At 40.8% G+C, this 27,494-nt stretch overlaps 1 protein-coding gene across 2 annotated transcripts; it reads left to right on the top strand.

Moving 5' to 3' along the window:
• The first annotated feature begins 12,267 nt into the window (after window positions 1-12,267).
• si:ch211-195b13.1 (STKc_SGK domain-containing protein) lies at window positions 12,268-26,971 on the top strand. 2 transcript variants are annotated; one of them, XM_004569198.5, is made up of 13 exons: window positions 12,268-12,416; window positions 21,548-21,623; window positions 22,398-22,473; window positions 22,567-22,607; window positions 22,705-22,762; window positions 22,867-22,950; window positions 23,040-23,171; window positions 23,259-23,371; window positions 23,467-23,590; window positions 23,699-23,794; window positions 23,884-24,039; window positions 24,521-24,610; window positions 25,001-26,971. In XM_004569198.5, exons 1-13 carry the CDS (start codon window positions 12,389-12,391, stop codon window positions 25,163-25,165), a joined length of 1,239 nt encoding a protein of 412 aa, XP_004569255.3. In that variant the 5' UTR covers window positions 12,268-12,388; the 3' UTR covers window positions 25,166-26,971. The 2 variants fall into 2 exon arrangements, with proteins under 2 accessions (XP_004569255.3, XP_004569254.3); XM_004569197.3 differs by lacking the exon at window positions 12,268-12,416 and adding an exon at window positions 20,773-21,014.
• The last annotated feature ends 523 nt before the right edge of the window (window positions 26,972-27,494 follow it).

Here is a 27,494-nt window from a genome sequence, read left to right as displayed (position 1 = left end):
GGCTGATGTAATCGTCCTCTTCTAAACTCTTTCCAGCCCTCTAAAGACCACTGATGTCATCTAATCCTCCCTCTGCCCAGCTGACATGTAACTGTACATCTGGATTTAAAAGCTCTGCGGGGCGACGCAGCATTATGTTCTTTGACATTTATCTCGAGCAACTTTTGGATGGATGGATGGATGGATTCTTGGCAGCATCGCCGCATCATTTCTACTTCCTGCTGGTCGTGAATCTGCAGTGTATTCATCTAACTGAAGGCTGAAAAGCTATCAAACTCATTTACTGGAGTTATATAAACACATAAACGTCATCTCTGCACAAACAGGAAAAAACAAGAAATAATTAAACCCCACACTCAGGCACCAAAACAGATGCCTGCTTTCCAGAACCATCACTGCTTTATTATAGATGCTACAGTGATTTTGTTTACTCATAGATGACATAAGAAGCTGGGTCTTCTGTGGGGCAACTAAAACCAAAGGAAATCCCAAATCTTAATATGAGAGTTGCTTTATTGCGGTTTAAGTAAAAAGCAATTTATGCACATTTCTAAATACCAATAAGCTGCCCTACTCTACCAAAAACAAAGCTCTAACTTATCTCACAGAGGCAGCAGGAGCTCTTGTTCGGTCTTTAAGAACAACGTTAAGATTTTTCATGTTTCTTTTTAAATAAATAAACCTTCTCTGATGTGATTGGCTGAGCTCAGGATGGCATGTTATGTGAGGCCCTGCCTGAAGAGGACTGAGGAGAACTGAGAGGTGATGATAAAGAGGAACTTCCTACACACACACACTGTACAGTGTAAACTCCAGGCTGAAGTGTAGAACAACCAAGAAAAGTCTGTAAAATAAAAGCAGCTCGAGAAGAGAGTTATCGTTCTAACTTTGACAGGTGGGTGTCAGAGCGCGCACCTACTTAGACACACGGAGGTTCATTTTTTGTCGCACGCAAGACAAAATACCTGAGTAGAGGCTCTAAAATTTTCTGCTGTAATTTGACTGAAAATTCTTATATCTTATTACTTTTTTTGAATATTTTCCTGGAATTATTTAAATTTACCTGTTTAAATGTGGTGACAAAAAACACATACTGCAAAGCTTCTTTTCAACCTTCAGTCCAGATACAAAAAAAACACAATATTTAAAACAGAAAAGCTGGAAGCTGCTATTCAGCTGAAACTTTTCTGTTAGATGTATGATTAATAAATTACAGTTAATACATCTGTTGACTGATCTGGAGATAAAGCATTCAGTATTTTCATCATTTTAATCTTGACATGGTGGATGAGCTTCTGAAGTTTAATACATAATCCAAAAATAGGGAAATTAACTGGTTTCGGACATATCTGGGACGTACGACTGGTGAGAAGCATTTTGCAAGTTGGAACTGACCCGATCCAGTTTTCTTTGATAATATAGTGTAGATGTTTTTTTGGGGTTTTTTTTTACATTATCTTTAAAATAGAATTTTTTTTTTTTAGGTCAACGGGTGTTTATGGGGTGTTATTGTGTTCAGCTTATCCAACTCAGGGCTGCAGGGAGGCTAACACACAGAGTGAGCCAATCACTCTCATGTATATTGACATGTTAAACCGAAAAATATAACACTGAACCTACTAAACATCATACATGCAAGGACTGACATTGGGATCTATTGGTATTAATTTAGCTTCACTGAGCTGCTGGACTGAGACTCATACACCTTACACCCTGAGCTGCAACCATGCTTCAGATTCCACCAGCCGCAGCACATTTTCAGTGTGGGCTCCACATCTTTTAATAGCACCAGGTCTTTTTTTCACATAAAGCATAATTTATGTTCCTGCAAATGTGCCGGTCTGTATAAATATTTATTTTTGGACAGCAGACGGAGACAGCATTTTACCAACTGCAAACATGCTTGCATGCACTCCTCCAAAATCCCAAATGCAGATCGGTGGGTGCGTATGGCTTAGTGTTGGTGGGATTCTGATTGGATGAAAAGTGGGCAACAGCAGAATTCACCCCCTCCAGCGACAGCAGGCGCTCTCTGCAGGTAGATGCACAGGTCGACTGCCTTCACTCTACCCTCGCTGAAGCATAAAATGAGCACAAGTCGTGGCAAGACAGACAGGCAACTGTTTCTGTGGGTAGGCCTGTCCAAGCAGCAACATTAAGGGGTAAATTTAGGCAACACATTTTTGCTGCATATTCTTTCCAATGTCCGCTAGTCTGCTAGGATCCCCTCGTGTCATCAGACGGTGAGCGTGAGGGTCCGTACGGTACTAACCAACTAGTACAATACAGTACAATATGACAACACTCATGCACTTCATGCAGACTTTCAAGAAGTATAAGAGTGCCGTGTCTCCAGCTGTCGTGTTTGTCTCCACAGCAGAGGAACTGCAGTCTTGAGGCTGGTTCCATGCAGATATGGCAACACATTCCCATCCTGAAGGTTTGTCTGGTGCCTCTTGGGTCTAGTAATAAGTTGCTCTGTATCATCAGTGTCCTGAGGCATTTGAGAAACAACAGCCTGGATAAGGAAGCTCCTCAGGAAGTTGGTGGAGTAGTGGTGGCATCACTTCCAAGAGATCCTTGTTCACATTCCCACTGGAGCCCATTTTGCACAATTAGTTTCTTTTTTTTCCCACTTGCTAAAAGCTACTTCCTTTGATTTGAAAAATATATCCTTTCAACAGTAATTCTGCAGTAACACATTAGGATTCACTCACGCCATAACTCAGTGCCTCATAGCACACATGGCAAAGGACATCTTTAATTTAACCACACCAGTAGCGTTGACAATGCAGTACAAATTGATGCCCCGGGGATGAGAACAGGGTGGATGTGGACATATTTATAGCCCGGCACAGAAAGACAAAAAAAAGCTCTTGGTCTTTATAGATTATTTCTGTGTTCTTGACAACCGTGAGATGTGTGAATTTATGACTCACATGATTAAACTAAAGTTAAGCAAAACTAAGGGTGTGACCGCTTTAAATAAGAGGGTGAGACAATCTTGATGCCTTTGATTACACTCCAACAAGCTCCTAGTTTAAATCCATTTAGTTCTATTAACCTGCTTGAACAACACATTTACATGCCTCTGCACTCATTATTGCTGGTGTTTCTCTCTATGACCTCATACATAGAAGCAAATTATGTCTCAGTATTACAATTAAAAAATATAATTTTAGGGATTTTTTTTTTTTACAACCCTGTATATCAAAATGAAACACAACAAGAAAGTCTAACACGACCTCTGCATAAAGCCTGTGGTGCTGTACGTACTGCACACCTACACATAAACATTTTATGCCTTTCTTTACTGATTAATATCCTTAAACTTGTAGAAGCATGACCAATGCATCATTCATACTATTCCCAGTGTCCCAGCACATTTCTGTGAGCCTCCCTGGCAGTTCAGCAGTTAGGTAAGACGATGAGAGGTGTTGTGTAACTTCCTCTGCACAGAGTATTCATGACAGACATTTAAACTCATCCTGCTCACTGGTCTGCTGCCCTGAACACATGCACACACATATACACACTAAAATTGCACATGCATGACTGCATGCAAAGTGTAATGAGCGTCAAGGAGATGGCAGAGAAAGGCACTGTTAGAGACTATATCAAGGTACCGCCACAGTGAATGATGGCATTAATTACCCAATCTTTAGGCATGATGTAATGTGTGTCATTACCATTTTGTTAACCTGTAAAAATAACAGGCATGGGGCTTCTGAGAATTATATGCCAGCGAGGATGAAAGGGCTATTTTGGTATGTTATATTTTCCACCCTGTTCTGTCCTTCAGGGTAGACTGGCCAAATGCCCTACTATAGTCCAAGCAGTGCAGTGTCCTCATTACTGTCAGAAATTAAGCTGTCACATTTTTAATGGTGCTGAGCCTAAACTTTCCTTCCACTGCAAAGACTTTGTGAGAGCCAAAGTAGGTCAGTATCTTGGCAAAAAGTCTGCGCTGAATTGATTAAATTTGGTAGAAGGACACATGTAGGCTCAACACACCCAAGCAGAGGTCCATTCACAAAACTTTTGACTGTGCCTTTGCAAACTTGTACGTTTGTATACTAAAGTTAAGTGGCTGGAAATGTCAAAGCGATTTTCAGTCTCGCTTATCTTGTCTGGTTCCTTTAAACATTTATCTGTTGAGTGCCTGTGAAGGTCTGTTTGTGCATGAAGATGTGTTGACATCTTATAGTGCTTACTTACTTACGTAAGGTCCACTAAATTTACACTGCACTGAAAGAAAAAATGTTTAAGTTATTTAAACCCTACCTTGTTTGTCTAAGTATCCAAACCCTGCAGGTGCATGAAGAGTCTCTGGGTTCTCTCTGCTTGGTCAGATGCTGCCTGCCTCTCAACGTTACGCACAAGGTGTCATCTGGCAGCGGCCCTTTGCACACGATAACAGTCCCGTTTTAGAGACCCACAATGTCATTAGACAGTTTGGAAGGTAGCCCTGGCAAAAGTCACAGGTTTATCAGCCAGGAGAATGTGCTTTGTGCCCCCTTTCACCTGCTCGTTTGTTTTGTCAGATTTGTAATTAGACACCTCAAATTACAAACCCAGTGTGTAAAATGTACCTAAGAACAGAATGCAATGATTGGCAGATCTCATAACATTGGATTTTATTCACAATAAATCAAATGTTTCAACTGAGATATTTTACTATTTCATAAAATTTTGAATTTGATGGCAGAAATACATCTCAAAAAAGTTGGGACAGGAGCAACAAAGGCTGGAAAAGTAAAATCTGCTAAAGAGAAACATCCAGAGGAATATTTTGTTAATTGGCAACAGGTCAGTAACATGACTGAGCATGAAAAGAGCATCTTAGCGAGGCATCTCTTCATGCAGGTTTATCAGATCAGGGCCCAAAGATCACTGCAATACAACACAGGCATGATTTTGTCATGGAAATCACTGCTTGGGATCAGGAACACTTCCAGAAAACACAGTCTGTGAACACAGCTCAGTGTGCCCATATCACGTAAAGAAGCCACATGTGAACATGATCCAGAAATGCTACCCACACATTAAAATGTGTGGTTTATTTGTCAGAGGCAAGACTTTAAAACACAGGTGTCGAACTCCAGGCCTCGAGGGCCGGTGTCCTGCAGGTTTTAGATGTGTCCTTGATCCAACACAGCTGATTTAAATGGCGAAATTACCTCCTTAACATGTCATGAAGTTCTCCAGAGGCCTGGTAATGAACTAATCATGTGATTCAGGTGTGTTGACCCAGGGTGAGATCTAAAACCCGTACGACACCGACCCTCGAGGCCTGGAGTTCGTTGGCTTTCGTACTTGCGCTTCACTGTTCCACTTGAACGACGTATTGTTGTTGCAGTTAGCAATTAGCCTATAGCCTGTCGTTCACTCAAGAGGTGCGATGGGTGCTTCGACTTACGATAGACCCTCGGGAACGAATTAATTTTGTAAGTCGTACGATATTCATTCGTAATTAAGTTTTAAGCAAAAGTGTAGTTTTTTAAAATGTTTCTTATAGGTAACTTAAGTGTTTTAGTTTACCCACAGTTTTAGTTTCTACTTTATTTTTAGTCTTTATACATTTTTCATTATCCAAATTTTTTTCTAAAGAAAAAAAAAATGAACAGGATTTTGTCTCTGTTGCCACGAGCTATTTTTTTTCCCACAGCAAAGCTCCGGGTATAAATGTGATATGTCAGCTGATTTAAACAAAAAGAGCAATATTTGTGGTTTGGACAGCAGTTTCCTTCTGTTTTACATTAAAGCAGCAGTGATCACTGCCGGCTTGTAACTCTTGAATGCACACAAATATTGAAATACAAATATATCAGGTTCACGTGGAAGTTAATACGTTTTGTAAACTTAGTTGACACTGTGATTTTCCACGAAAAGATATTATTTTCACTGTGTTTTTCCTGTTGTGACAAACTGAGGTATGCATAAGGCCAGCTGACAAAGATTTATTTATTTATTGGACCTTTCCTGATTCCTGTCTTTCAATGCCAAGTGTGACTCAACACTTTAGACTCACACGGTTCTTAAGAAGACTAAAGTAGCCCAGCCTGTTTCTATTTTTGTGGCAGCAACTGATAAGCTCTTCCATGTTTAGAGAGTATCTGTATAAATCCGCCCTTACCCGTGGGTGGCTTTTTAACCAAGAGTGACTTCAGGCTTCACTTCTTCAAAGATTCTGTTTTCCACAGATCTTTGTATGGCACGTGTATCAGATTGAATTTTCATGGGAAACAACCTACCGTGACTCTTAAAACAACGGAGCTCAGCCCAACATACTAACACTCACATACACACACACACACTAATGCAGACTAATGTCAGAGCTTCTCCTAGCATGACCTAGCTGCTAATCAGATTAAAGATAGCAACAGGTGAGCCAGGACTGCTCGCTGAGTGACCCACTGTACAGACAGAGTGATCTCAATCCCTCACCTCCTGCTCACACGTGACTCGTCCGTCTCATCCACAGCCGACTTGGTGATCATGAAGCTGCAGGATACTGCTGAAGCAGGAAAATGGAGGACAAATGTGGCTGAGGGTCTGCAGGAAACCGAGACTTTGCAGCATACATCAGGGCTGCAAGAAACTTTATATTTATTTATCTTTCAATGTATGTTTAATGTTTTCAATGTGTTAATAATGATTCTGGGTATAAGATGAGCCTGGGAAACCCCCACAAAATAAAAATATAATAATAGTTTCATAAATACCCATTGTCTAAAGCAGGGGTGGGGGGGACTCCAGGCCTCAAAGGCTGGTGTCCTGCAGGTTTAGAAGTGTCCTTGAACCAATACAGCTGATTTAAATAGCGACATTACCTCATCAGTAAGTCTTGAAACTCTCTAGAGGCCTGGCAATGAACTAATAATGTGATTCAGGTGTTTTGACCCAGGGTGATATCTAAAACCTGCAGAACACCGGCCTTTGATGCCTGGAGTTCCCCCACCTCTGCTTTAGACAATGGGTATTTATGACTGGAGTTCCCCACCCCTGGTCTACAGTATATATATATATATATATATATATATATATATATATATATATATATATATATATATATATTAAAAAGGACATGTGCAGAGGAGGGACAGTTGATATATTGGACAAATGATGCTGAAGATGATGCTCCCAGGCATGAGGAAAGAAAGAAGACCAAAGAGAAGATTTATGTGAAGGAGGACATGGAGAGGGTTGGTGTAACAGAAGTTGATGCTAGGTTTACAGTGAGATGGAGGCAGATGATCCACAGTAAAGACCCCTAATGGTTGGGGCTGAAAGAAGAAGATGAAACAGAAGAAAAGAGAAAACACTTGAGGACCTGGTGCAAGCTAATTCTAAATATTTGTTTGTAAAAAGCCAAAATATTAATCAGTCAGCATTACATTTAACATTAGATGAACGTTGTGCAGATTACAAATCTGATTTTACTTATGCCTGTCAGTTAATTATGAAGCTAATATGAATCTGGCTAACTTAGCTTAGTGTTAAGACTGTATACATGGGGAAACGGTTAGCCTAGCTCTGTGAAACAGGAGGCTGTTCTGCTGCTGCCAATGCAATGTCTCTACAAAACAGGTAATATCTTGTTTTCTTAGGCTTTGTCCACATGCACATGGGTATTTTGGGAAAAAGTGAGTTTTCTTTCCTTTTTTGCTTTTTGCTCCCACCTAAATGATGTTTTAGATTTGCTTCTAGATTTTGATAATTATAAAAACGCCACTTGTTGCTCTTGATAGCACTTTTAATCCGTTTTTGTATCTCCATGTGGATGGAGAGATTTTTCTGTGCATCTAGATATATCCTAAATCCCTTGTGATGCCAATGATGACAAGACTGACTGAACCTCTCGAAAACATGGAAGCAAACAAGAGAAAAAAAAAGAGTTGACTAGCAGGGATTGTTTTTAACTTTGTGATAGTTCCAAGCCAACTCTTCCTTGTTTCCCATCTTGTAAAATAACAATTCAGTAGGCTAAATGTGATGTTAACCAATTATTTTCCTTATGTATGTTTTCTGAAATGTCATTACTTTTAAACGTGTGAAGTTTGAAAAGTAACCCCAACTTTGTCTTTTAAAGAAAAACAAAGCACATTTTTGTATGTATTTAGTCCATTTGTTTAATATTTATGTATTTGTTCTCTGATTTTTAAAAACTCAAAACCTCAAATCATATATTCTGATAGCAGAGGATTACAGCTAGTCTTTAAAAACTCAAAACCTCAAATCATATATTCTGATAGCAGAGGATTACAGCTAGTCTTTAAAGCCTTGCTGTATCACTAAATGTTTACTAAAGACATTTTAAGGACCCGCATTACTGTGTACATTTCTCATGCAGATTTTATCTTAGTACCAGCAAATAATCTCAATTCACAAAGTGCGTCACAGTTAAGACATGATAAGAGGTAAATTTGCTTTGGATACACAGGGCTGCTGTTGTATAGTACTAAACAAATCCATTTTCTTTCCGCTCAGGGGTTGGGGAGGGGCTGGAGCTTATCTTAGGTGTCATAGGGCGCAGGCCTTGCACACGTCACCAGTCTCTCACAAGGCTAACACAGAGAGACTGAGAGCCATTCACACTCACATTCACACCCACAGCCAATCTAGAATCACCAGTTAACCTAACTTGGATAGCTTTGGACTGTGGGAGGAAGCTGGAGCCCCTGCGGAGAGCCCTCGCAGGCACAGGGAGAGACTCCTCATAACCAGCTGGAGGGTTCAACTCCCAGACCTTCTTACTGTGACAGCACTGCCAACCATGCCACAACCCACAAATCCACAAAACCATTAAAAACACTTGACCGTGTTGATGGAGTTTTCCAGTCAAGCAAAAACAGAAAATCATACTGTCTTTCTGGAAAAGTCAAGTAAACAGCAACCTTTTGTTTTCCTCATTGGTGAAACACTTGACTCCTCGACAATGAAAGCAAAGATTGTCCGTGACAAACAGTCACATGTCTGACATCCAGCCACATAATCAGCCTTTTCCTTCACTGACTCATATCGTTATGCTTCCTCTGCTCACACTCTGCCCTAATAGAAATTACACGCGAATCTGTCCAGTCACAAATCGCTGTGTTGGTGATGATTCTCGATTTCAGACTTATTATCATGAAGCATTCAGGCTGAGACTTTGTCTTCAAAGAAACCATCCATGTGGCCATTTCTCAAGCTACATGATACCAGTCTGTATTTATTTTCACTTTCCCTGTGAACTATGTTGTGGAGGTGATGAGCAGGCTGAGAAAATATGTTTGTTGGCAAAGTGCATTCATTCGAGCAGAGGGCGGTGGATATAAAACGAGTCAGGCAAAGCTCACTTCTCTCTTTTGAGCATAATTTGAATGCAAACATTTGTAAACTTTCTCCGACCTCTCATGGCTTTGAAATTTAAATGTCGCTCATCAGCTGGTGGTGGGTGAAGTTTTTGTTTGCGTGAAGTCGAGTTCAGCAACAGGGCACGAATCTGTGCATCAGATGCTTTCTGTTCTGTATCATTAGAGGCAGAATGAGCGAGCTGCGAAATGTGTCACATAATAAATATGCAACTTCATTTAAGCCTCGTTTTTGGACGGCGGTTGTTCTTCTTAACAGCGATGCAGATTGTTTTCACAAGTCATCACGCTCCCGCCTCCTGACTGTGAAGGTTTCGACAGTTTCTCAGAGGGGGTATCAAAAAGTAACATTTGATATGCATGAGGATTTTTGTGTCAGAATCAGAGAGAAGAAGCTCTTTCTCCATACCTCTAGTAATCTCACTTAATAATAATTACAGTTTTCCTTCCTCTGCACCGTATAACTAACAGGATAAACCGTGTATTTTCCAGGTTAAGCCAGCTTAGCGCTCCTTCCAACTTGCTGCAGTCAAATCTCTTTGCAGGAGAACACTGCTACAGTACCCTGGACTCCACCTGAATACATTTTCAGCCCAATCTCACAGCAGAATGTAAAAAAGCAACAACAAAGCAGTGTATTCACTCATTAGCATAGGCACCAGCTGTCACATGACAAACACAAGCACTCTGAAACGAATGTGCTTGAATGTCTGCAACACTTTTCTTTCCTTAAACCAAACCAAGAAGTTTTATTGCCTAAAATTTAACCTAACCGAGAAGTTTTGGTGTTTAAATCGAAGAGAAGTACAAATAATACCAAAGAAAATGTAAAAATGATCATTTCCACTGGAACATGAACTGTCATCTCTTTTGTCATCGACCCCTCCTTCTGGCAAATGTGGGTTTCTGTGCCCTATAAAACTGGAAAAACTTCCAGCTTTATTACACATTGACACGAATCAATAGATATGAGATCACACTGATGAAATATCAGCTGCATGTAAATACAAAAGGAAACTGATGTCTGGCTGTTGTTCATCCTGAATCAATTTACTTTTGCCAATTTTTTCTCCCAAGAAAAAAGTCACAAGTAGGTTAACCTCCAGGTCTCTTTGTATTTGTGACCAACTATCTGTAAGTCCCAGGTCTGCAGCTCCATTCAAAGTAGCTTCTAGAAACAGGTGACAAATTAACCCCCTGGGGCCTCCTTAGTCTTACGAAACAAGAGAATCACTGTGTTCATAAGCTTGTTTGTTAACTGAGCTCCTGAGCTGTAAGTTTAAGGAACCTGTTTATAGTGATATGTTAACTGCATACACGCGTGTTTGTCATGTATGTTATACTGAAAAATACTTTTTTTTTTTAAGTAAAACGAAAACAGTGGTCAGAAAATGAGAAGAGACAACACAATGTCGGTTGATGTTCTTAATGAGAATCAAATGATATGCCGTGACCTTTACAGTCGCCCATTTGTTTGTTGGCACCTTTGCAGGATTTTCCCAAAGCATCTCAGACAAGATTCAAACAAATCAGTGTGTTTTGGGAATTATACCATTTCATCCATCTAGGAGAGTTTAGGAGACACACAGTGCAAGTTTTTTACTTTATTTTTTCACCCACGTGTATTCCCATATGGAAAAGAAATAGTAAAAACATATATCATTTACTCATGAAAGTGGCCACTTTCTCATTACTTTCATATTTTTTTTAGTAAGTATACAAAACATACAAGTTTCATTATATCATTTTTCAAGGGATCTTATATGTGTTTTCACTCTTGTATGCTTTTCATACAAGTTTCATACAAGACAGATAAAAACTTTTTAAGATTTATATATATCTTTTCCATATGGGTTTACTTCTGTCTTGTACTTTGCATTTTGCATTTTGATACTGCAGGTCGAACTGAAACATAATCTAATCTTAGCAGGACTCGTTTGAATACATAGAATTGGATCCAGGCACATAAAGACACTAATAAAACCACACTTCTTCATTTTCTTACTCTTCCATTACCTTCTTTAGCTCACCAGAATGTGATCACCTTAAGCTAAAACCAACTTTAGTTTGTTAGTACTCATATTTCTATCATGATGTTTGTTTGTTTTTTAAAATTAGCAGCAGTTACGCTCACTGAACTGCAATGCTTTCTTAAATGATCCAAAGTAAGAGATTTGTTGAGTGTAAATTTATTACAGTATGACTGCAGCTCACTCCTCCCAAAGCAAATCATAATTCACCGCAGCACTTTACTGACAGAGAAACAGTGTTACTCATCAGTGATGCTGTTGTTGCTGCTGTATCTCAACCCCCACATGCTTCACTCCTCACCACACAGCACTCATTGTTTGTGATGATAACCTAGAGCTCAAGGCTAACAAAACAATCATGGCTGTCAGTGTGACTAACCAGGTCTTTTTATCCCCCAAAATCCTGAGAGGCAGTAAGTGACAGAGGCAGAGGAGGCTGATGGGGAGTGAATACATCACTCCTGCAGTGGTGGCCAATTAAAAGCAAGTTTAAACCCCTCTCTGTCCTCGCTCTGTATTCCTCAGGTGGTTCCCATGTCATGGAGACTGGTTTCCCCTCCGGCGGGACTCCCGTCCTCACGGGAGCTGTAACCAGACACCTGCCTTTGTGTTGTTCGATGCTCTTCAGGTAGATAAAAGAACAGCCAAGGGTGGAGGAGGTGAGGTTAGAGTTGGGGATGCGTGTAGAGGGAGAGGAAAGGAAGGTGCGTCACAGATCTTTGGTTACAGCTGTTTGCAGGCTGTGCGATAAGAGGAAGAAACAGCACAAGAGGCAGAGAGAAGAGGGAAGTGCAGCGCTGAAAGTTATTTGTCTGTGAATCAATGACTTTTGTGAGCACAGCTGCAGTGGGAGCCGTTGACAAGTAGACAGATACGGAGAGGGAGGAATATTTACAGGAGCACTGCATCTCTCTCAATCACCTGGGCGCTCTGCAGCAGACAGACAGCCATTCATCAGAGACTCTCTGTGCCTGATATCACATCTAATCAAACACTTAGGAGGACATGAAGACCGGCAAGAAATCCTTCATAGGTAGGTGCTCCTTTAATTCACTGTCTCAGAGTATCTGGGGAAAAATGTGCAGTCTCTCAGCAGCACAGCAGAGAGAGGGGGGGATGCACCATGAGACAAGCAACTTTTACAGCTCAGTCATCTAAATACTGTCCTCCCTGCTTTTTCAATCACCGTTCTATCTTTTTTGACTCCTTATTAAGTCGTCGTATCTCTGCTCCTTTATCATTCCCTCGGAGTGCTTTGACGTCACGGTCTCTAGTTACATAAGATATTAGATGAACAATTCAAAGACACTGTATAGCACTCTTCTGTATAACTTCGCACATTATCTGGTTTATTTTCACGATGCCCACATCAGAGTCTCTCACCTTCTCTCTGCAACAGCCGTACATCTCATCTCATTTGTCACCTGAGAGGATAAAAGCTGCTGCTGGGCCTTGGTTTTGTAACTCGGACCAAGGATCAGATGATTCAGGTGTTTTGTGATAGCCTGAAAAACAGTTTGGGGCCCACACAGTTATTAAACCTTAAAGGGATAAGAAAATAGACCCTTTTTTTCCCCTAAGAGTTGGATGTAATGTAAGAAGCTGCAAGCGGCAGATGGTTAGTTTAGTTTGGCATAAAGACTAGAAAAAGAGGAGACAGAAGGCCTCTGGCAAAAGGTAATAAAATCTGCCTGTAAGCGCCTCTAAAGCTCCCTCAATAACACACTACATTTCTCTGTTTAATCAACGCAAAAGCAAACTATAAAAATGTAAGTTATGATCTCACATCATACAGAAAACCTCAACTTGTTGTTTATCTGCAACAACATGAAGACAAGAGACATGAAATTTATGACTATGACATCACTATCATAAAAAAATATACAGTCCAGGAAATCCCCCTTTGGTTTGTGTTCAAGCTAAACAAATGAGATGTATTGTGTTAACAGGTGTGCTTCAAAGCTGCTGTTAGGCACCATTTGTTACATCTGGAAATAACCTAGCAGGACAGAATATTCAATACAGATATTTTCTCAAAGCTTCCATTGTTATAAAACCTGGATGTTCCAGATGTGACCAAAAATGGTCCCTATAAGAGATTGAAACTCTCTCAGAGCTGAGAATCAGACTACAACCTTGAGTTTTCAATAAAAGAATCCACAGGGTCCAATCCAGAGGGAGAAGAAGGTGTAACGGGTCAGGAGTGTGACCAGGAGGATGCTCGTTGTTTTCTTAAACATTCAAACGATCGTCCAGCATAATTTATCTCGTGGGGTCAGACAGTCAGCTTTGAGTTGTAGTGCAGTGTGTCATTGTGTCACGGCACACAGTTTCTTTAGTCGCAGAAACACAACCAGTTACTACTGGGCTCTCTATGACTTTGTCATCGTCTTCAGAAAGGCTTGCTGTTTGGACACAGTGAAGGGGTCACATATTAGAATAATGCTATTCTCACTACTTCAAACGGCATTTTAAAGCAGCGGGGTGCAAACTATTTAATAGTGTTTTGAAAACCATTTTCAAAGCCAGACACTAAATTTTACTTCCCTCGGTGTGCTTTAGATCGGCTCTGTGAGAATTTGCTTGATTTACAGGCATCTTTAGCAGAGTTAGAGCAGGTAATTGGATCAGTCTTTAGCTGTCACATAATTGAAAACCATCTGGTTTTACCTGCATCCATAAAACTCCCTGAAGCTCTCATCTAATGTCAGTGTAATTTAATTTCCAACTTTCAGCTAAGATCAGTCGTCTAAAGACTTAGACGGTCCTGCTCTTATCTCTTTAATGACAGCACTGTGTTCCCTAAACTCATCCAACCTGCTTTGTCGTTGCCTGATGGTTAATCTGAAAATCTTTTTAACATACGGAACAACTCTGTTTGGTATTTTGGTAAAAAAAAATAAGTATTGTACAGCCTGCCACTAATTTTTACTTCCCTCTTTGTGGTTTCGATCATCTCAGTGAGAATTTGTTTGATATAAAGGCATCTTTAGGAGGCTTAGAGCAGACTGGATTGATCTTAAAGAAGCTCTTAGGTAACTGAAAATTGTTCTGTTGAATAAATAAAACCAATCAAGCTTTAGTTTGCCTACATGCAAGTTCATCTGGAAAGTCCTTTAATGTCAGCTGCTCAGTAAATTTGTAAAGCAAACATATGCAGTCACACAGACACTGTTTTCAGATGATCCATGTCTTGGCACCATTTCAAATGCCTGACGCTGACCAACGTCACCATCTAAATCACTTCACTCACTTAATTAATTGCTTTGGTTTCATCGAGGATTCGATTGATTTCCACTAGATATCTTCCAAATGAATAACTGACCTCATGAGTAGACTTACAAAGCCATAAACCACTGATCATAAACTGGATCAAATGAATACCACGGCAGTGAGTAAGCTTTATTTGTTTCTGGGGTATCCTAGAGACGTTACCCTTCACTGGCCAAACTGAGCTGAGAGCTTCTTTAGAAACGTGGCTGCTTTTTATATGAAATATGTTTCATATTATTATGATCCAGGGCAAAAACAGAGAAAAGGGAACTGCGTACAGTAACGGAAGTCACCACCAGCCACTGATTCATGATGTTTGGCTCACACAGATGCTGTAGTTAGTGAATGACAGTCTGGTGGTCTGAATGAAAATGGCTCCTGGGTCTTTATTTCTGTCTGCTTCCTTTTTTTCTTTCTAAATTGAGTTTCTAACATGTGAGAAAACACATGTTAGAAGAGAGAACATAATGAAAAAAGTCTTTCTGCTATCATTATAGTAATTACAGCAATAACCGCAGTCACATTATGGAAATTAATAGAGGCTTTGCAGCTCCAAATAGGCTGGATCTTCCTACTTGCTTGGCAGCAAATTAAAGTAATGTATTATGGAACAGTTTGTGTGTCTGAGTCATCGCAAAAGAGAGCAAACATTTCTCTTTTTTAACTGATGAAGCAGGCGCATGAGCAGCTGTCTAATCCCCCGTGGAGGGTAGAAAAATAAAAAACACTTCTCATCTACTGCCCGGGAATTCAAACGCGAAACAAAGAGCGAGTAATTCTAACTCCAGATTTATCAGCCAAAATCTGCTCCCACTCGCAGGGGCCCGGGGGCTGCACTGCGACGCAGTCGGGCTCGACCACCACCTCCGGTCTGGCTCTCTGCGGGTCTCTGTGTGAGTAATACTAGGTGCCAGAATGATGCAGATGACACAGAAAAGAGGAACTGGAGGAGGAGAGAAGAGATTTTAGCAGAGATCTGTTTTCAACTGAGTGCCAAGGCTGCCATGACTGCGTGGGTGTGAATAACACCAGGCCATGATTGCTCCTCAGAGCTGGTCAGCGATTGTAATTTGGGTTCTCCATCCTCATTAGCCTTCCTGCCAGCGCTATGGGTGGTCACCAAGGACCTGTTTGCCTCTATGACTCATTCATCCACCTTCTGCTGCCTCCTACCCACTACTCTGGTAGTAAGCAGCCAGCCGAGAGTCCAGGTTGAACCTTACTATTATATTTGAAGCACTGAAATATATTTTTAATGATTTTCTGGACTGATTGATGTTTGTTTGCTTGTTTGGCTCGTACAACATTTCAAAAATTCAGAGATATATTCAAAACAGAAAAATGTTTCCAATGTAGAGGCTTAAATGTACTGCAATTTTTATTCAACACAAGTATGTTAACTCAGTGGGTCATAATTATATTTACATTTTATCTTGCATTGACACAATAATAACTTTAAATTTAGCTGTTTAAAAGGCAGAGTCCTTGGAGACTACTGCAAACATGTGGATGGAAAATATCCCATGTTTTGTGATGGTTTAAATTTCTTTAAATGACACGATATTCACAAATATTTACATAGTTTAGAAGCTCTGAGGTCTTGAATTGTCAGTCAGATGTAACTGTAAGAGTGAAACAAGGACTTTCTGAGTTACCCTTTGTTCTATTAGCGTCTCGAACTCCAAGCCTGTCTCGGGTTCACTTCCTTTTTGACTATTTTAACTACTCATCTGTCAGGATACAGAAAACTACACACAGTTTCTCCTTTATCCATGAAACTCCCTGAAACTCTCATCTAATGTCATATTTCCAGCTTTTTAGCTTTGTTCGACTTCAGTTCTTACAGTCCTGCTCTTATTTCTGAAATAACTGGACTAAATGTGTCCCCTGAACTCACCGATACTCACACTTCCTTTGATGTTCTGAGATGTTTAATCTGAATATATATAACTTTACAGAAGCTGTTTGCAAGAGCTTTATTTTGAGACCTCAGCACAAGCTAAAATACTGTGATCTGGATTATTCAACACAATTGGATATGAACTTTAAAGTCTTTTCATGCATTTAAGGAACTCAACAATGACTTCTTAGTTCTAAGGAGGGTTTTTGACTGCAAAATCCATTTTGCAAGAACAATAGCCCGTCCCTGCTGACCGACTATCAACATGGGAAGTCTATAGATGGAGGTGAATAGGTCTCCTTGGCAACACCAAACTTTGTGTCTTGTGTGACCTGTATGATAGCCTCTGCAAGTGCACTGGATGAGAGCGCTTGAGCAATCCGGAGACAAAGGCAACCATTATAAGCCTTCAGCTACAGAAAGCTTGAGTTTTCATTCCTCATGATCTTATTGACTGAAGGCTCTCTTTTAGTCTTCTTGGCTGCAACTAAACTAAAGAGTGATTATGAGCTTTTAGAGGCGGGGCAAAAGTGCAACACTGTTTACAATATGAGAAAAAAACTAAGAAAATACAAAAGAATATTCATCTTTTCATCAGCAAGGACCACAAACTCAAAGACAATTAGACAACATTTTTTGATAGAAGATGGCGGGTGGATGGCCAGCACCAACCTAGGCCTCACCGAGGATCGGTGGTGGCTCATAGGTCAGGCAGGTGCCAATAAGAGAGAGTGACAAAGTGAGAGAGAGGGAGGGTTGGGCTGGGAATGAGAACATACAGATTTGTGGGGCAGGAAGGATTTTGCAGACTTATGACTGGAAAAGGAGTATATGACGTTCCGGTGAATTACCTCCATTATTTGAGGTTTTCTGGAAGTGAAAATCATCAAATTAAATAAAAACTCAATTAACCTTCCAGCCCTGATCTCTGGAAAGTCAGCTGAATGACACAGAGGATCACCACACCAGATACGGGCCTGAATGGTTATATCACTCAAAATAACTTTCTGACATGCAGCACCTTTAAGAAATTACACCTTTTATCTCTTTGCGAAGCACTAAGAATAGAGTTCAAAAAGGTTATGCTCAAAGTCATATTTTATTTAGTTACCTTCGTTCGAGTACCTTTAAATGAGTTTCAGTTACTACTCGGCCTCTACCCTAAAGATCTGGTTTCATTTTGTCTCATGTGAGGCTCAAACTGGGGCAGGTATTTGATGCAGCGCACAAGCCAATTTGACAAAAGCAGTACCACGCTGAGGCTGGGAAGTTATCGTCGATGCCACCCCGTGAGAGCTGGAAAGCCTTTTAGTGGAACGGCTGGCAGGTGCCTCACACGACTGCTTGTCAGCGAGTGGAAATTTTGCCTGTCTGCTCAGCATCAATCACACGATTGGACAGAGTGATGGAAAGCAGGGCAGCCTGTGTGAAAGTGCTAAATAAAACCTGATTAATCTGTCATGTGACAGAAGGTAACGCTGGTGGAGAGACAGAAAGAAACTCGGTCATACGAATCCTTGCAGAGCGATGATGAAATAATATACTTGAATAATTCACAGAAAGTCTACACGAGGGGAGGGGAACCCCATCATTCCAAGCCAGGGAGAGGTGTTGGTGTCCCGTAATCAGATCCACTGTGTTTCTGTGTGTAAACAGAACCGAAGCTGAGCTGTGTGGGTTTGATCTGTCATACTGCCAGCTGGCTCTGAGCTACTTTCTATTTGGGCCCCTTCAAATAAAGCACCCCACTTCCCTTTTCTCTTAATACATGAACTGGTCCTGAGGAGTCTCACTTCCTTTAAATGGTGCATGACTGTCACATTGTCAAAAGGGACAAAAACAGAGGAGTTTCCCACTGACACATCTCAGCTGAATGAATCCTAATCTTACCGAAACAGATGTTTATCACAGCTGAGGGGAAGTAAGCGCTTAGTCTTAAAGTGAAGTACAAGTCAGCAGCCTATAAAGTGAACAGTTAATCAAAGGAAAATTTTAAATTCTGATCATAAAATCATAGTTTTAGTCAATTTTCTGTGAATATGCTCAATATTTACTGTTCAAAACTGAAAGCTTGATGGTTTAGGTTGTTATTTTTTTGATAATAAAAAAACCAAGTGGTCCACTTGGACTGCAGGAAATTGAAAAAGGATATTTAATCAGTATTTTCTAATAAATACTAATTTGCAGATTAACCTGTGAGAGCTAACACATCTCAGGGTTATTTCATTTGGTAAGAGAAAGGGATGTTTTTGGTGTTAACAGCGATGATTAGTTCAAAAGCCACGAATTATATTCTGATTGGATCCAAGGTTCATATGCTTGACTACCATCGATGACGACTTACATCTCGTGGTGTTAATCAGTACCAGAGTGTAAACTACTCCTCACGTTGGAAATGTCACTCAAGTAGAAGTAAAGTCATTTTTACACACCAATACAACAGGAGATGGCCTCATGAGACACGTTCGCAGTACTGAAAATACTCAGTGCGGTTTAGTTAGGGGCTTCCTGCACACATTACACCCACTCACATACTGTGAATTCACTGCACAATTACGCTTTTTACTCTCACGTGGGTGGAATCGGACGTCACACAGACTTTGCAGTGGCAGGTTAAAAACAACAACGTTTAATGCCCGCCTCAGCTATGCATTTCCATTCAAAGCCCGGAGCTACAGTGCACATTTGCATTTTTCTGTATGACTTTATCAGTCTCTCACGTTGTTGTGGAGGAATTTTAGCCCACTCTACTTCAGCTCATTGAGGTCTGCAGGCATTCATTTATGCACAGCTCCCACTGCAGCACTTCAGTCAGATTAAGGTCTGGACTTTGACGGGATCATTGCATCACGTTAAGTCTTTTCTTTTTCACTAATTTTGTTTTGATTTTCCCCAGTTGCATGATCCAATTTCATCCGTGTTTCAATTGACAGACAGATGGCCTCAAGAATACTTTGGTATTCCAAGGAGTTTGTGGTCAACTGGATGACTGGAAGGTTCCCAAGTCCTGTGGCTTTAAAACAAGCCCAAATCATCACCTCTCCACCGCCATACTCCACAGTTTGTATGAGGTGTTTTGTTTTCACCAAATATGGTGCTGTGCATTAGTGCCTTACATCTCCACTTTGATCTTGTCTGACCAAAGGACATTGTTCTGGAAGTCTCATTCAGGTGCAGCTTTGCAAACATAAGCCCTGCTGCCATTGAATAAATGCTGTTTTGCATTGCAACATCATTGCTATCACTCAGTGAGAGATTAAATGACACTTTCAATCAGCAGATACCTATTAATGTCAACACTTCCTGGAAAATTTGCATGCACTCACCTTCCTTGCTGGGCCGTGTATACCCATCTGCATTATGGCACGGTTATGTAATTATATAACAGGGTTAGTGGACCACATCTGTGACAGCTGGACCCATCACTGCTTAAGCTCAGATGATCATGATGTCAAATGTTATTTCTCTGAATTTATATAATTATCGTGCAAAGTCACCTTCATAACTCCAACCTTGTGTGTGTGCCGTGAGCAAGGTCGTGGCTACACTTTTTACTTGGAGTGAATTACTTAGAACGAGAGAAGCAGGGAGATTTCTGGAAACTTCTTTGCTTTAAATAGAAGACTGTCTGCAGCCATGCAGTATTTTTCCTTCTTTTTTCCTCTGTGCACTTTATGGCTTCATCACCTTTTTGTTGGTTATTGGGATCACGCACTGCAGCTGTTGCAGGCTGAGGGTGAAATGCAGCAGTCGTGACATACATTTCTGCATACCCTCAGAAGATGAAAGCGTTGCAGCAGGGGGAAAACGGGAGCTGCTGCCACATGATTTCACAAGACCATTCCTGGGATTGCACTTCTTCCTCTCCTTCTCCTTCTCCATAATAACTGGCGATAATCCCTTTTGTGCCTGTGGTGCTAACAGCCAGTTCGGAGATTTTCCATTGAGAGAAAATAAGGAGGGGGGGTTGGAGGAGGAGGTGCTGGTGGTGGGAGTGTGGTAGGGGGTGCTTTCACCCACCTCCTCCTCTTCCTCCTCCTCCTATGCGGTGGGCTCTCTCGTCATTCCCCCCACCTCGCCTCCTGCAGGCAGAATATGGCTGCAGCGGAATCCCGTGACGTCACGAGACTGTTGCCGTGGAGACGACGGTGACGAAAACGGGGCGTCACCTCCTGATACCACGTGGTCCCCCTATAAGCTACATTGGCTGGCTCGAGCAGCGGCAGTTCAGAGCGGAGCGCGGACGATTGGAGTTCAGTCTGCGCGTTTGATGCCACATAAAAAACCAACGGTAGCTAACGGTTAGAGGACCAGGACCACAGAGGAAATATCACTGCATCTTTTTGCTTCATATTTTTAAACTTTTGGATATTTATTTATCGCTGAACATGGCCGTGACTGAAGCTGGATGTGATCTAACTTACTGCAAAATGAGGGGAATTGTAGCTGTTCTCACTGGTGAGCCTAAAAAATGACACTTGTTTTTACAACGCTACCCAAATATCCATCACTAAATCAAGCTGTAAATTACAACAAATTACGCCTGTCTTTTAAATTATTTTTAGTAATAAAAATCAGATGTAAATTAATTAATTGAAAAGATTGTTTTTTATTTATTTTGTTCTGCATTTAAATGGTGGAAAATTCAAACCTGGACATAAGCGAAAGCGGTATGGAAATCTGAATAAATATGTCAAATCGGGTTATTTGTGTTGTAATAAGGATTTGTGATGGAAAATGCTTTGTTGGCCGCCACTGTTGGTATCTGAATGAATGACCCAAGTGGTTGCATAACCTATAAGCCCGCAACATAAGAGGTCTATACACACTACACGCAAGCCTACACTGGAAATGCGATATTTAAAACTCACAAATTGCGGATTAGGACTCAAACACAGATTTTTTTTTTCTCTCTAATGAGAGAGAATTGTTTGGATCACGATTCACGATTGGATCATACTAACATAAAGGGGTTCCCTCTTTTTCTGCAGCTTTCATCAAGGAGAGAAAAATGGGTCTGAATGACTTCATCCAGAAGCTGGTGTCTACTCCACATATCTGCCAACAGTGAGTATTCACATTTTAAAATAAAATAAACAAATAGAGATGGTTGGAAGTGTAAGCTTTTGGTTTTGAAAATTGACCTTTAAGTGAGGGCACAAAGAACATCTCTCTTGGCTCCAGTTACTTCCTGGATTTCAGCTTCTAGTGTTTATTTCTAACTGCTATCCCATTCATGATTAGTGCGCACAGGTCCCGACCAATCCAATCAGCCACCTGGGTTTAGCAGGACATTCTGTTAAAAGCATAATCTGGGTCCAAGAAGCCAAGTTAAGAATAGTTCTTTCATGACAGGCTTGCTAACAATCTCACCACTGCATAATCACCTCTCAAGCAAATCCCCTGTGTTCCCTTGACAAGGATAAACCTGTAATTCAATTATTACATGATACATGGCTTGGCCCGTGACACAGGTCAGAGTGGGGTGGGGTGGGAAAAAGACAAAAAAAAACCCAGGTGTTGCATCTGACCTCTCCAGATGCTCCAGGAGGGCATCTGAGCTGGACCCCTGAGTCCTGCAGAGCAGGCTGAACCCTGTCTTTGCGGATCAGCAGCTTAAGGTTTTCTCAGACAGGTTGAGCTTTGACAAGCCTTGGTGAACTTGACCTGTCTGGAAGTTTCAGACAGTCATTGGAGTCGCACCCACGCAGAGGACATCCATTCAGCTTCTCAGTTTCAGAAACCTCTTAAGAAATCTCAAATCCAATCATCTGTGCTGAATAAAAACCAGGTGAAGTCAGAATCCTCCGTATGAATGAGTCTTTGTCTCTCTGTTTTCAGTGTCGAAGTTAACAACTTCCTGAAGATTGATGAGAATCAGAATGAGGAGGTCGAAAATGAACTTCCTGATAGTGATGTAAGCAGAAACTATTTACTTTCATCACAGTCTGACTCATTTTATCTGTAAAATGTGGCACTGTTGTGATCTTCCCCGTGTTGTATCTTTCAGATGTGCCTAAATTCTCAAAGTTCACTGGCTGAGGACACTCAGTAAGTACACTTCAAAGAAATCTCTATGCCACAATTTTGACAAACATAAATGAGAACAAATTATAAATGAAATTTTCTATCTTTTTCTCTTCTTTAGGATCAAACCCTGTGATTTTGACTACCTTAGAATCATTGGAAAAGGCAGCTTTGGAAAGGTGAGTCTGTCCTTGCGTGCAGCCTTTTATGTAACTGCTCTCCTCCACACATATAGGTCATCTCTGCGACTACATTACTAATGCAAATGTTTGATGGCAAACAGGTTTTACTGGCTCGGCACAAGGAGACCACCAAGTACTACGCTGTCAAAGTGTTACAGAAGAAAATCATCCTGAAGAAGAAAGAGGTAGGACCCCTCCTCTATCTATTTTCTCTCGGCTGGTAATGTGAAATGCAATGAAAACGGCATGTTATAATCCATCTTCTCTCCTCCAGCAAAAGCATATCATGGCTGAGCGCAGTGTGCTGATGAAGAACATCAAGCATCCCTTCCTGGTGGGGCTGCACTACTCCTTCCAGACTACTGACAAGCTGTACTTTGTGCTGGACTACGTCAACGGTGGAGAGGTAAGCCACAGTATGGCAGAATGAGGACAGAATATATAACCTTGTTTGAAACAGATGCTGACAGATGTTTGCTTTTTTCTACTCCAGCTGTTCTACCATCTCCAGAGAGAGAGAATCTTCCTGGAGCCCAGAGCCAGGTTCTACGCTGCTGAAATTGCAAGTGCACTTGGCTACCTCCACTCTCTGCACATAGTGTACAGGTAAAGAGTGATGCCACAGCTCCCCCTAGTGGACATCTGTAAACCTGTGCCCTGATGCATTTAGAGTAAACATTTCTTTGTCTTGTTTTTGACAGGGACCTGAAGCCAGAGAACATCCTGCTAGACTCACAGGGACACATTGTCCTAACAGACTTTGGCCTCTGCAAAGAAGGCCTTGAGCCCAACGGTACCACGACAACCTTCTGTGGGACGCCTGAGGTAAAAGATACATCTTTAGACATTTGTTCATCATTAGTATGACCTCAGTACGACTTCTGAGGAATAATGTTGGACTTGCATTGAACTTTTCTCTGTTTTTTTTCTCAGTATTTGGCTCCTGAGGTTCTCCAGAAGCAGGCGTATGACCGCACTGTCGACTGGTGGTGCCTGGGATCGGTGCTCTATGAAATGCTCTATGGACTTGTAAGTGGAAACCGGTGACTTTATGCCTTTTTAGATCTCCTGATTGTTTATACAAGATTAACACAACTCCTTTCTTTTTTTTGAAACAGCCTCCATTCTACAGTCGCAACACGGCTGAGATGTACAGTAACATCCTGCACAAGGCTCCGGTGCTCAAGCCCAACGTGTCGAATGCAGGCAGGGACCTGCTCGAGGGGCTTTTGCAGAAGGACCGCACCAAGAGGCTGGGAGGAAAGGATGACTTTGTAAGTGCACACATCACATAGAGCCCTGATTCTCAGACTGTGGGTTGCAGTCCCCTAGTGGCCTTTGCAAGTACTGCAACTGGGCTGCAAGAAGTCACCTGCTGTAAATTAAAAACATTAATCTTCAACAGTATAATTTAGTATAAAGTTGCAGTTAAGGGTTTGCATTTTTGAAAGAAATAGAACAAGTCAAAAAAAGGGTTGGAATTGATATAATTACACAATCATTCCTCATTTTCTGACCTACTTTTGAACCCGAACTCGTCCAAAATCAAGCACAAAACAAGGAAATACTTGATCTTAGGCTTGCGTGATGATCGAAGCTGTTATTAAAGTTTTGGGTGGTCCAAAAAGGATTTTCACATATTGAAATGTGCCACAGACCTCTCAAGTCTGGGAATGGCTAACATACAGGACTGTAACAGATTGTGACACTTGTTTTCCATCACTGTGCTCATCCAGTTTCTCTTTTTTCCTTCAGCTTGAACTGAAGTACCATTCGTTCTTCTCTCCAATCAACTGGGAGGACCTGATGGCCAAGAAGATCACACCTCCATTTGTTCCATCAGTGGTATGTATTACTCATTATAATTTAATCAGAATGATGTGTTGTCCCAGAACAAGGCTATCACAGTATCACTTTCATGTTTCACTTCACGATTATAGCGAACTACATTAATGCAATATTAATTGGAAGTGCATGAGCGGCTTTAACCATAACTGTACAAAAGCATTAAAAAGAACAGTTACACAATATTTACAATATTACTGCGTCTGCTTTATTGACATCTGCTGGAAATCCAAAGCCTTTTTGTTAATGGAATAGTCAGAAATAGAAGGAAAGTCATACATCTAGTGAATGTGGACATTGTGCTTATGCTATGAAACACCCTGATATCAGTGGCAAATTCATTATTATACATGCAATTTTTCTAACGTCTTCCCCATCTTTGTGTTACAGTCTGGTCCCACGGACCTGCGACACTTTGACCCTGAGTTCACCCACCTGCCAGTGTCCTCCTCTCTTTGCACAGACACGCTGACTGTGACCAGCAGCGTCAAGGAAGCAGCCGGAGCCTTTCCCGGCTTCTCTTACGGGCCTCCAGCCGAACACTCCTTCATGTGATCGCCAACATTTCTTCCTGTCTGTCCTGAGAATGAGCAGGAAACAGGACAAAAGCGCCAGACTGTGTTGCTTTGACACATGGACCAAACTGGAGCGGCTTGTCTAGGAGGACGTTATAAGAGGATCTAACTGACAAGAACACTGAGGGATGAGGGTCAGATCTTGAGTTAGCTTGTGCATGACCAGTGTACAGATGGAGGACTCTCATGTTACAACACAGCTGGCCCTACAGACTTCTGCCTGTCTGTAGGGCATCAAACTGCAATACATATGTGCCATGTATGGATGCACATCATGGCCCTAAAACATCTCTGATGGCTCCGGTGAAGTGACATGAAGGGAAGTGCCTGAAGTTCAAAAGGCAGTTCGGACGACAACAGCAGAGCCAGCTTTATCGGAAAAAGCAAAAACATCGAGGCAGTTTCTTTTGTTTGGACTTTTGACGAGAACGCTAGCCGTTTAAAGGTGATGCCTTCATTTCATTTCTACATATGTCCAAGCTCTGCGTTTTTCTTAATGTTCACACTGTGTTTTGTCTTCATGTGAATGCTCAATTGCACTCGAGGAAACAAGGGTCACGAAAAGTGAAGCTTATTTAGCTTGAAGCATCAGAAACTTTGGATTAGACAGCTGTATATCTCTTATTTAGCTTCATATCTCTGCTCTGAACAAAAAAAGAAACGACAGTATCTCGATATTGCGCACCTGCTAGTACTTCTTGGACCAAACAGACTCATTAAGACTTTATTTTTGACCCGTTTGTCCTCATGAACTGAACTTTTATTGTACTGTGTAGAAAAAGAAAAGAAGTTACATATATTTTATTAACCACAAACATTCACTGTTTACTAGATTATGAATAATTTCTAAATGTCGATTAGTGTATCAAAATATCCAAGTAGATTTATTTCATCCAAAGCAATATAATTTATTTTTGGGTTTTCACTTCCTTGTCATCTTCATCTAGCGACTACATTAGTTTATATCTGCTGTTTGCAAACTTTACAAAGGACTAAGGAAGAGTTCAACCAGCAATAACAGCCCCACATCAATGATAGCACATGGATACTGTATATCAATCTTATTTTAACTTAAAAGTGATTGCTGTTTTATTGCAAACACTCCAGACAAACTGTAGAGTCTATGATCACAAATGTCTGTGTATTTATGCATCATGTAGAGAAGAACTGTGAATGTCTTGTGCCTGTCCAAGGCGGCCTGATCCGTGTATAATGTATCTACATATCTCTTCCCCCTAAACCTGTTGGTTCCTTTTTCTAGAAAGATATTATTAAAAGAAAAAAGCTTAATGAACTCGGTGAGGAACCCGCTGGGTGGAGTAGGCACTGGCGTTGTTGAGCCTCGGGCCTCCTGCGTAAGATGGTTCTGGAAAGTGCAATAAAATATTGTTAACACTGAAATAATTAAATATTTTATCTCTTTTTATCAAAAGTGTAAGGCAACTTTATGCTCTGATAGTCATTATTAAGAGAGGCTTTTCACCTGAGCACGGATTACTCATGATATCTTTACTCCATTTTTTAAAATCTCCATATTTCAGGTTTCTGCATCCCCAGAAAAGAATTTTAAAGCCTGCTGAAAATAATCATACTAAAAAACAAGGCAGCACACAGCTCTAGATCATTTTCTTCCATATTTGGAAGCGTTAAGTTTCTGTTTTGTATTTTTTATGTATATTTATTTTCATGCCACTGCTACTGTACAAACAAGACTATTTACATGATCAACTGAAAAAACTGAACTGTAATCTGTGTCAGAAATGGCAAATAAAGTCTCTAAATCTAAGTCTCGTCTACTGATAATTTTTTTTGTATTAATGACCTAAATCTAAAAAGTAATTATTAACTGAAGATTGTAAATGATTGCATGCTGCAGGTATCTCTGCTAGAAAGAGAGAGGTTAAAGTTCACAGGAAATCTTCCAGATGTATTTACATTTTATTATAATGACATTATGGAAGCTAAATGAATAATTTTTCTACATACTGATAGCTTTTACTTTAGCTCCTTAATTCGGTTGTGCTGTGAGGATATGAACAGGTATCTCTTCCTTACATTTAAACTATGTCAGCAGGTGTTCTGATGAAGGAAAAATACTCAAGCCTCATTTCCTTCAGTTTGCTTCACAGGCAAATTGATCGTTGGAAACACCATCAACGGGCAAACAGGTCAGCAGCTGGCCAGACACACCTTTTTATTTTCCCTGAGCCATAGGGTCACAGGTTGAGTTTAACCTTTCCACCTGAGTCCTTTTAGCCTTTTCCCAAAGGAGAATCACAAGGATTGTGACAAAAGTATTTCCAGGCTTT

This window comes from Maylandia zebra, linkage group LG22 (genome assembly GCF_041146795.1).
Source record: "Maylandia zebra isolate NMK-2024a linkage group LG22, Mzebra_GT3a, whole genome shotgun sequence".
NCBI lineage: Eukaryota > Metazoa > Chordata > Actinopteri > Cichliformes > Cichlidae > Maylandia > Maylandia zebra.
Note: the sequence above shows the minus strand (reverse complement) of the source record. Positions and strands in the feature narration are given on the sequence as shown.